This window comes from Oncorhynchus kisutch, linkage group LG20 (assembly GCF_002021735.2).
Source record: "Oncorhynchus kisutch isolate 150728-3 linkage group LG20, Okis_V2, whole genome shotgun sequence".
NCBI lineage: Eukaryota > Metazoa > Chordata > Actinopteri > Salmoniformes > Salmonidae > Oncorhynchus > Oncorhynchus kisutch.
The window spans coordinates 16,415,572-16,427,171 of record NC_034193.2 but is presented as its reverse complement, the minus strand read 5'-3'; the positions used below and the strand labels follow the sequence as shown (position 1 = coordinate 16,427,171).

At 43.8% G+C, this 11,600-nt stretch overlaps 1 protein-coding gene across 1 annotated transcript; it reads left to right on the top strand.

The window, feature by feature from the left end:
- The first annotated feature begins 6,659 nt into the window (after window positions 1-6,659).
- lrrc18b (leucine rich repeat containing 18b) lies at window positions 6,660-9,272 on the top strand. Its single transcript, XM_031799903.1, has 2 exons — window positions 6,660-7,345; window positions 7,949-9,272. Exon 2 carries the CDS (start codon window positions 7,953-7,955, stop codon window positions 8,718-8,720), a length of 768 nt encoding a protein of 255 aa, XP_031655763.1. The 5' UTR covers window positions 6,660-7,345; window positions 7,949-7,952; the 3' UTR covers window positions 8,721-9,272.
- Window positions 9,273-11,600: the final 2,328 nt, after the last annotated feature.

Sequence of the window (11,600 nt, the reverse complement as noted above, 5' to 3'; positions counted from 1 at the left end):
ACCAATTCGTGAAAGAAGTATCATATTTGGGCTGCCTGTCTAAATGCAGCCGTTGTGTCCAGCAATCCAGCCTCAGCACTTGGCCAATGTGCTAGTATCGCAGCAGTAGATAACCCAGTATGATTGATTGCTGAGTGTCAGTGTTTGACATTGTCAGCTACTGGAGGGTTTTCTTGAAAGAAACAATAAGTAGAATCAGTGTGTATGAGTCGAATAAACCCATTAAAAACTAAATGATTAGGTTAGTTAAAACACCAGTTAAGGAAATGCAGGTATGTGTGTTTATACTCAACTGGTTGTCTGGCTGTTACAGAGGAATCATCACCCGTCAAGTAAAGCAGAGCTCTTTTTACAGGGGAGGATGACAGACTGAACACAGGTAAACAAGAGGCCCTTGTGATGTGCTGTCCTCCTGGGGACCAGAAACAGGATCCCATTGAAAGACACAATGACCTGGGGGATCTGTCTAGCTTGGTCTCTGTCTATGGACAACCCAAAAAACCTGTGGACAACCCCCCCCACCGACCCCCTCATCCTCTCTCTCTCTTTCCCTCTCTCAATTCATTTCAATTTAAGGGCTTTGTTGCATGGGAAACATATGTTAACATTGCCAAAGCAAGTGAAATAGATAATAAACAAAAGTGAAATAAACTATAAAAATGTACAAATAACATAACACTCACAAAAGTTCCAAAAGAATAAAGAAAAACATAAATGTCATGTTAATCAAATCAAATCAAATGTATTAACATAGCCCTTCGTACATCAGCTGATATCTCAAAATGCTGTACAGAAACCCAGCCTAAAACCCCAAACAGCAAGCAATGCAGGTGTAGAAGCACGGTGGCTAGGAAAAACTCCCTAGAAAGACCAAAACCTAGGAAGAAACCTAGAGAGGAACCAGGCTATGTGGGGTGGCCAGTCCTCTTCTGGCTGTGCCGGGTAGAGATTATAACAGAACATGGCCAAGATGTTCAAATGTTCATAAGTGACCAGCATGGTCAAATAATAATAATCACAGACAGAACAGTTGACACTGGAGCAGCAGCACAGCCAGGTGGACTGGGGAGAGCAAGGAGTCATCATGCCAGGTAGTCCTGAGGCATGGTACTAGGGCTCAGGTCCTCTGAGAAAAAGAAAGAGAGAAAGAGAGAATTAGAGAGAGCATACTTAAATTCACACAGGACACCGGATAGGACAGGAGAAGTACTCTAGATATAACAAACTAACCCTAGCCCCCCGACACATAAACTACTGCAGCATAAATACTGGAGGCTGAGACAGGAGGGGTCAGGAGACACTGTGGCCCCATACGATGATAACCCCGGACAGGGCCAAACAGGAAGGATATAACCCCACCCACTTTGCAAAAGCACAGCCCCCACACCACTAGAGGTCTCTGTCTATGGACAACCCAAAAAACCTGTGGACAACCCCCCCCACCCTCCCCCCCCCCACCCACCCCCTCATCCTCTCTCTCTCTTTCCCTCTCTCAATTCATTTCAATTTAAGGGCTTTGTTGCATGGGAAACATATGTTAACATTGCCACCGGATGTGTACCAAACTCACTAAAAGTGGCAGTAACAAAGCCTCTCTTGAAAAAGCCAAACCTTGACCCAGAAAATATCAAAAACTATCAGCCTATTTCGAATCTTCCATTCCTCTCAAAAATGTTTGATATCTTCAACCACCAACTTACCATCCTGAGACAAGGCCGAGTATAGCCCACAAAGATCTCTGCCATGGCACAACTCAAGGGGGGGTGCCAACCCAGACAGGAAGATCACATCAGTGACTCAACCCACTCAAGTGACTTACCCCTCCTAGGGACGGCATGAAAGAGCACCAGTAAGCCAGTGACTCAGCCCCTGTAATAGGGTTAGAGGCAGAGAATCCCAGTGGAAAGAGGGGAACCGGCCAGGCAGAGACAGCAAGGGCGGTTTGTTGCTCCAGAGCCTTTCTGTTCACCTTCACACTCCTGACTTAAAGGTTGAGACCGAGTTTGCATCTCTCACATGGGTAGGCAGACCATTCCATAAAAATGGAGCTCTATAGGAGAAAGCCCTGCCTCCAGCTGTTTGCTTAGAAATTCTAGGGACAATTAGGAGGCCTGCGTCTTGTGAACGTAGCGTACGTGTAGGTATGTGCGGCAGGACCAAATCAGAGAGATAGGTAGGAGCAAGCCCATGTAATGCTTTGTAGGTTAGCAGTAAAACCTTGAAATCAGCCCTTGCCTTGACAGGAAGCCAGTGTAGGGAGGCTAGCGCTGGAGTAGTATTTAGCACTAACTGAAGTTTATTTAGTGCTTTATCCAGGTAGACGGAAAGTAGAGCATAGCAGTAGTCTAACCTAGAAGTAACAAAAGCATGGATTCATTTTTCTGCATAATTTTTGGACAGAAAGTTTCAGATTTTTGCAATGTTACGTAGATGGAAAAAAGCTGTCCTTGAAACAGTTTTGATATGTTCGTCAAAAGAGAGATCAGGGTCCAGAGTAACGCCAAGGTCCTTCACAGTTTTATTTGAGACGACTGAACAACCATTAAGATTAATTGTCAGATTCAACAGAAGATCTCTTTGTTTCTTGGGACCTAGAACAAGCATCTCTGTTTTGTCCGGGTTTAAAAGTAGAAGGTTTGCAGCCATCCACTTCCTCATGTCTGAAACACAGGCTTCTAGCGAGGGCAATTTTGGGGCTTCACCATGTTTAATTGAAATGTACAGCTGTGTGTCATCCGCATAGCAGTGAAAATTAACATTATGTTTTCGAATGGCATCCCCAAGAGGTAAAATATATAGTGAAAACAATAGTGGTTCTAAAACGGAACCTTGAGGAACACCGAAATGTACGGTACTGTCTTTCCAAGCTAGTCGGAAGACTTCCAGTTTGGTGTGGCGCCATTTCCGTTCGAATTTTCTGGAAGCTTGCTTCAGAGGTCGGGTATTTTCTGTATACCAGGGAGCTAGTTTCTTTTGACAAATGTGGGGTGCAGCTGCATCTAGGGTATTGCGCAAGGTCAAATTGAGTTCCTCAGTTAGGTGGTTAACTGATTTGGGGGGGGGGCAGACGAGGTGTGGTACTAAGCCAGGTAGCAGACCTGAGCTCACTCCTCGTGCTTATTATAAGCAGCGCACTACTGGTCAGGCACCGTGTTATGCGGTTAAGCGCACGGTGTCGCCAGTGCGTGCCCATAGCCTGGTGCGCTATAGGGCAGCCCCCCGAAAGTGCCATGCGAGTGTGGGCATCGAGCCAGGGCGTATGGTGCCTGCTCAGCGGGTCTGGTCGCCGGTACGCAGTTTTGGTCCAGGGTATCCTGCGCCGGCTCTGCGTGCTGTGTCTCTGGGGCGCTGGGAGGGTGCAGTGCGTCCTCTGCCTGCGCTCCGCTCGTGCCGGGAAAATGTGGGAATGGAAGAAGAGGAGAAGAGGAGAAGAGGAGGAAATCCTTGACAATGGGACAAAACTAGGTCTAGAGTATGACTGTGACAGTGAGTAGGTCCAGAGACATGTTGGACTAAACCCACTGAGTCGATGATGTCTCCGAAAGCCTTTTGGAGTGGGTCTGTGGACTTTTCCATGTGAATATTAAAGTCACCAAAAATGACTTATGATTAGAAGATTAGAATATTATCTGCTATGACTACAAGGTCCGATAGGTATTCAGGGAACTCAATGAGGAACACTGTATATGGCCCAGGAGGCCTGTAAACAGTAGCTATAAAAAGTGATTGAGTAGGCTGCATAGATTTCAAAAGACGAAAAGGTCATTTGATTTTATTTATTTATTTATTTATTGTAAATTGAAATTTGCTATCGTAAAGGTTAGCAACACCTCCGCCTTTGCGGGATGCACGGGGGATATGGTCACTAGTGTAGCCAGGAGGTGAGGCCTCATTTAACACAGTAAATTCATCAGGCTTAAGCCATGTTTCAGTCAGGCCAATCACATCAAGATTATGATCAGTGATTAGTTCATTGACTATAATTGCCTTTGAAGTAAGGGATCTAACATTAAGTAGCCCTATTTTGAGATGTGAGGTATCATGATCTGTTTCAATAATGACAGGAATGGAGGAGGTCTTTATCCTAGTGAGATTGCTAAGGCAAAGACCGCCATGTTTAGTTTTGCCCAACCTAGGTCGAGGCACAGACACGTTCTCAATGGGGATAGCTGAGCTGACTACACTGACTGTGCTAGTGGCAGACTCCACTATGCTGGCAGGCTGACTAACAGCCTCCTGCCTGGCCTGCACCCTATTTCATTGTGGAGCTAGAGGAGTTAGAGCCCTGTCTATGTTGGTAGATAAGATGAGAGCACCCCTCCAGCTAGGATGGAGTCCGTCACTCCTCAGCAGGTCAGGCTTGGTCCTGTTTGTGTGTGAGTCCCAGAAAGAGGGCCAATTATCTACAAATTCTATCTTTTGGGAGGGGCAGAAAACAGTTTTCAACCAGCGATTGAGTTGTGAGACTCTGCTGTAGAGCTCATCACTCCCCCTAACTGGGAGGGGGCCAGAGACAATTACTCGATGCCGACACATCTTTCTAGCTGATTAAGTCTATATACCGTGTTGTAATGATGTGCAAATAGTTAAATTACAAAATGGAAAATAAATAAACAAATATAGGTTTTATTTACAATGGTGTTTGTTCTTCACTGGTTGCTCTTTTCTAATGGCAAAAGGTCACAAATCTTGCTGCTGTGATTGCACACTGTGGTATTTCACCCAATAGATATGGGAGTTTGTTTTCACATTCTTTGTGGTTCTGTGTAATCTGAGGGAAATATGTGTCTGTAATATGGTCACACATTTGGCAGGAGGTTAGGAAGTGTAGCTTACTTTCCACCTCATTTTGTGGGCAATGTGCACATAGCCTGTCTTCTCTTGAGAGCCAGGTCTGCCTTCGGCGGCCTTTCTCAAAAGCAAGGCTATACACACAGTACATAGTCAAAGATTTCCTTAATGTTGGGTCAGTCACAGTGGTCAGGTTTTCTGCCGCTGTGTACTTTCTGTTTAGGGCCAAATAGCATTCTAGTTTGCTCTGTTTTTTTGTAAATTCTTTCCAATGTGTCAAGTGATTATCTTTTTGTTTTCTCCTGATTTGGTTGGGTCTAATTGTGTTGCTGTCCTGGGGCTCTGTGGGGTGAGTTTGTGTTTGTGAACAGAGCCCCAGGACCAGCTTGCTTAGGAGGCTCTTCTCCAGGTTCATCTCTCTGTAGGTAATGGCTTTGTTATGGAAGGTTTGGGAATCACTTCCTTTTCGGTGATTGTAGAATTTAACGTCTCTTTTCTGGATTTTGATAATTAGTAGGTATCACCCTAATTCTGCTCTGTATGCATTATTTGGTGTTTTACGTTGAACACAGAGGATATTTTTGCAGAATTCTGCATGCAGTCTCAATTTGGTGTTTGCCCCATTTTGGGAATTCTTGGTTGGTGAGCGGACCCCAGACCTCACAACCATAGAGGGCAATGGGATCTATAACTGATTCAAGTATTTTTAGCCAGATCCTAATTGGTATGTCTAATGTTATGTTCCTTTGGCCCTTCTTGCCATGTCTCTTAGATCGTTCACAGCTTTGTGGAAGTTTCCTGTGGCACTGATGTTTAGGCCGAGGTATGTATAGTTTTTGTCTGCTCTAGGGCAACGGTGTCTAGATGCAATTTATATTCATGGTCCTGGCAACTGGTCCTTTTTTGGAACACCATTTCTCTCTCTCTCTCTCTCTCTCTCTCTCCCTCTCTCTCTCTCTCTCTCTCGCTCTGCAGATCATCAAGCATAATCTATCCAGCCTATTCAAAGGTCCACAAGGTGCAGTGGGCCTCGCTCAATTAAGTAGGTCAGTACGTCTGTCTGTCTTCATTACATGCATACATTTGCATATGGTGTATGTTAAATTCAGGCACTGAAGCGAAGTTGGTACTGTCTAACTGGCTAGGGTAAACTATACCCTTACATTTTATTGACACCAGATTCAGTTGTCAAACCAATTGAATTTACAACGGCCATGGTAAATGTCAAGAAGCACAGATTTGATGGAAATGTGTGCTTTATTAGGTACGTTTAAGTATTTTCAAGCACCAGAGACGTTATTACTTTTCATAACATTTTTTATACTGCTAGTCCTCCTTCAGATTACATTTCTATCAACAATGACCTCCAAATATTTCATATACATGCAAATAAGACTGACCATAGATTTAGAATGTATCGATTTACAGCAGTGAGTGACATCATAAATACCTGTTCCATTCTTAGAACCATTCTCAGTAGAATACCAAATCATGGAATGGTAAGAATTCTACACAAATCTGTGCTGCTGAAGTTTTGGATCAAGGTAACATTCATTTATTTTCCATCACCCCTTATCATGATGCCATCTATTGGCGCTAAATGATACTGACTGAGATTAGTGTATCTTGAATGTGTTATGAAATACCCATCTGGCTAAAAATACACTTGTTGACAGGGTTGAGTAATGTCACTATAAGGTATGTGTGTGGCTTTAAGGTATCTTATGAACCATGTGACAGATTTCATAACACTAATTGGGCGAAGTCTGAGATGTGGGTCATAGTCTATGCTATTTACAAACATGGGAAGGGGACCAGATCGAAGGGGACAAGTTAATTTATATGCCCTACTTTTGACTCCGTCTTGATGTCTTTAAGTTGAATTACATTACTCTCTTAGGGCTTCCAATAGCCAAAGATCAATCTCTTTATCTCCAAGTAAAAGAAAACATGTTGTTTTTGCTTTTCTATTCCTGTAGGATGAGGGCCCACTTAGGTACTTATATGTACATGGAAGTAAATGTAGCAGTAAATGACTTGAGAAATATGAGAATATAACACGAAAATAGTCTAAGATTTTCCACCATTTATGTCTCAACATGACAGGCTTATTTGTGCTTATTTCATTCATTTCATGAGTTTCAACTGTATGCTAACTGTGTACAGAATGTACACAGTAAGGTATTAACAGCAACAACAGTACACTAGCTCTTTCCCTGTAGGCCTCAGACCTAGTTATAAACCAAATTCAGTTGCTTGGTTACAAAGAAAAACGTGACAAAGCTTGCAGCGCTCACAGTGCACCCAGGCCAGGCTGACAGTTAAACACAGGGCCTCAGCTGCATCCACTTAAAAACGTCGGAGCGATGCACTTCCTGGTTTTTATTTACATGGCTCTCGGTGGCTCTTATGTATAATTCACAGCCAGGGAGATGGAATGATCCTCGACAAACACGGCCGTACCTTGGGAGAGTATTCCTGTGTCTTCGCTCTGGAGATTGCACCCTCTCTGGCTCTGCACTGATCTGGGGGTGGTGGACTAACTCCAATGCTGGTAAGAAACAAAACATCATATTTTTCTTCTATTCTATAAGTTCAGAACAAGTGAAACTTGATGAAAAGTCATACAGTAGATTCTAGTGTTGATGTCAGTGTTGTAAGGGGTTAGGTTAAATAGGGGGAATGTGAGAATCGGTGAAACGTATTTATAATTGTTCAGTTAAAGACAAGCTATACAGTCAAATCAATGACTATTCACTCTTTTATTCTACTGAAAGGTGGGATTGAGAGTTGTTGTGGTCAAGGTGCATGTTCATTCTCTGCTACAGTGGCAAACAGCCGGCTGTGTCATGTCCTTAGCTGTAATGTGATGAGCTTAGTTACAGTGAGACAAGTCTATTGCCATGGATACAAGGGATTATGACAATATCTATTACATCAACTTCTGGTTCTACTAGTAATTCCATTGTTCTACTGTCTACTTCATGTGTAAAGGAGAAATTAAGAGCTTTGTTACGATCCTTGAAGTAGTTAGAACCATAGAAAACGGAATAACATATTGTTGGAACAGGTTAAAGGTTAACCAAGGAAACCACCTTTAATCAAACTTGTTAAACACTAAACTCATAACAAGTTGCACCTCCTTTATTTATTCAAGCACTATGGCCAAGGGCAACAAGCAGTCAAAAGAGCCCAAAGGCCGGAAGATCACCCTGAAGATGGCAAAGCTGGCCCTGAAGCTGACCGTGGATGGCAAACGTCGGCTGGACCTCAGCAACATGGAGATCGCCAGCTTTCCCAAGTGCATCCTGAAGCTGTGTGATGTGGACGAGCTGGACCTGAGCCGCAACATGCTCAAGAAGATCCCTGACTCCATCGACAAGTTTGTCAACCTCCGCTGGCTGGATCTCCACAGCAACCAGCTGGACCACGTTCCGGAAGCTATCGGGCACCTCCAGAACCTATACAGCCTTAACCTGTGTAACAACCTACTGAGCAGTATAGGACTCCCCAACGAGATTGGCCTCCTGCAGAAGCTGAGGAGCCTCAACCTGGGCATGAACCTCCTCGAAAGCATCCCGTCCTCCATCGCAGCCCTCAAGGAGCTGCGCCACCTGGGTCTGTTCAACAACCATCTGACCCGGGTGCCCGAGTGCCTCCGCAACCTGCCCCACCTTGAGAGCATCAACCTGAAGTGTAACCCAATCCCCTCGGGGGATGACAAAGGCATAGACCCCATCCAGAGGGTGGAATGTCTGTACCTGGTGAGGGAGAGCTGCCTGTGTGCCTCCTGCCTCAAGAAGGTCAAAGACGCCAGGCAGAGGTTGGACAGCAGGCTAAGCAGAGCCCCTGCTCATGGGAGGTCCATCTTCACCGGCCTGATCACACCCAACTCGGTGGCGCAGGAGGACCAGGCCACCTGGAGGTGATTGAGGAACCAGGGTTGTGACTAGATGGAGTACAGCTATGACCGGAAGTGACTTTTCATGGCAGGTTAGGATAGCCTCTAAGCTAACCCTAACCCTTTTCCTAACCTTAACCTAATACTCCTAACCCGATACATTATTTATCCTAACCTGCTACAAAAAAAAAGTTACTTCCAGGAAGCTCTATTTCACCAAGACAGAACCAGGAACCAGGTCCTCCATGATCATCAAAACGTCACCAAGGACAGATTATTTAGGATGAGAACAGTCCAGGTGCTCCATTGCAATAGCTGCTTATTACAAACAATGTATATTAAGCATATCAGGAATTCTGGTAGACAAAAACATGACAGAGGTTACAGTCATACATCCGTAACCACAGCTTTTTATAAGTGTTCTACTCTACCACCCTCTAGAGTTTGGACTACTGCAATGTTCTTCAACAAACTACTAGAATAAAACCTGCCTTAGCTTCACTATACAGTATTCTCATTTGGTGTATTCTAAATCATTTCACATGTTTCTGTTAATAAATATGATTTCATTCTCATTCTTTATCTGATTATCTGTCTCCTCTGTTCTAGTAAGGAATCACACTAGGCCCAAGACAACAACATCCCAGACATAGTTTTTATTTAGTATTTTACCAGGTAAGTTGACTGAGAACACATTCTCAGTTTCATCAACAACCTGGAGAATAGTTACAGGGGAGAGGAAGGGGGGATGAATCAGACAATTGGAAACTAGGGCAAAAATATACAGTACCAGTCAAACGTCTGGGTGGTATACAGAAAATAGCTAAGTCCATTTTATGGCAAGGACAACTCAAATAAGCAAAGAGAAATGACAGCCTATCATTAGCCTATCATCAGATGGAGGTCAGTCAATACGGAACATTTCAAGAACTTCTTCAAGTGCAGTTGCAAAAACCATCAAGCGCTATGATGAAACTGGCTCCCGTGAGGACCACCACAGGAAAGGAAGACCCAGAGTTACCTTGTGCTGCAGAGAATACGTTCATTAGAGTTGCCAGCCTCAGAAATTGCAGCCCAAATAAATGCTTCACAGAGTTCAAGTAACAGACACATCTCAACATACACTGTTCAGAGGAGACTGCAAGAATCAGGCCTTCATGGTCAAATTGCTGCAAAAAACAACTACTAAAGGACACCAACTAGAAGAAGAGACTTGCGTGGTCTGATGAGTCCAAATTTGAGATTTTTGGTTCCAACAGCCGTGGGAACTCCTTCAAGATTGTTGGAAAAGCATTCCAGGTAAAGCTGGTTGAGAGAATGCCAAGAGTGTGTAAAGCTGTCATCAAGGCAAAGGCTACCTTGAAGAATCTAAAATCTAGAATGTATTTTGTTTTGTTAAACTTTTTTTTCTACATGATTCTATTTGTGTTATTTCATAGTTTTGATGCCTTCACTATTATTACATTGTAGAAAATAGTAAAAAATTAAGAAAAACCCTTGAATGAGTAGGTGTGTCCAGTCTTTGGACTGGTACTTTATGTTTGGCTTGACAATGACAGTGAAGTAGGCAAAAGCACAAACTGATCTGGGACCAGGCTGGCAAAGACTGCCAGCACATTTCTGCACCAACCGTGACGGCTTGATAAGGTCTGTGCACACACCTCAGTGGAACAGCCTCGCTATTACCCTATCTTCCATTTTAATAAACCCTTGAGACACAAGGTCATCACCATCTCCAACATTACACCGTATTTACCATACGGCTGCCTGGGGCTGACGCTGACCGGAGAAGTGCTGAGTCAACAAGAAGATAAAGACGCTAAATCGATAGATTAACTAGTTAGCCAACAGAAACTACACAGTATTGATCTGACCATTATAAGATCTGGTCACTATCAATGTTAAGAGGTGGTATCTTATAAGATCCTCCTTTCTGTGTTCTCTCCATGCAGCCTTGTCACAGGTGAGCAGTCTAACATGCTTTACACACTGCTCACCACTGTGTCAGCGCTATAGGAAATCAATGCACCAGTACACACACACACACATGCACACACTCACTCACGCAGTGGAGCAGAAGCCGTATGTGTGTGTGTGTGTGTGTGTGTGTGTGTGTGTGTGTGTGTGTGTGTGTGTGTGTGTGTGTGTGTGTGTGTGTGTGTGTGTGTGTGTGTGTGTGTGTGTGTGTGTGTGTGTGTGTGTGTGTGTGTGTGTGTGTGTGTGTGTGTGTGTGTGTGTGTGATGGACTTTAACACTCATCATTCAGACATACGTGGCAGCCAGTGCATGCTCTGCTGTCAGAATGTTCCCCATCACATCCATTAGCAGATGAAATGATGGCCCTTGCTAATTGCCAGTGACAGGGTAATGGGGGTTTAGGCATTGTGTCGGGGAGAACGGGGGCTGCAGGGGCACATGGGAATCAACTTTGTCTCTACAGACGTTACAGGTTTGAACTAATAAGCCCCAATTGGATTTTTCACTGGTCAATTATGACTGTAGAATGCACTCAGCGTGGTTGGAGTCCACCTCCCACATCAAATTATTACCACAGATGTCTGTATTCTGGTATAACTGAATATATAGTATTAAATATTTAGAAGAAGATTAAAGAATGACTGGCACTGGAATAGCCCAAACAGTGGTTATAGGTTTTCATTTTCGAATTCAATGACATCATTCATTACAGTAAGGGCCCACCCCAGATGTGACCCAGATTTCCATTCATCGCATCCTAAATAATTGTCAGTATAACAACAATCTGTGAAGTAATTTAGTCTATACCTGTTTGTAAACGACCCATTCATTTCTTTAGATGCCAGATATTTAATGAAGTGTAAGTCCCCAGCATTCCGACTAACGCTACATTGAATATAATGAATACTATGTTTGGCACAGTGTCAACCAT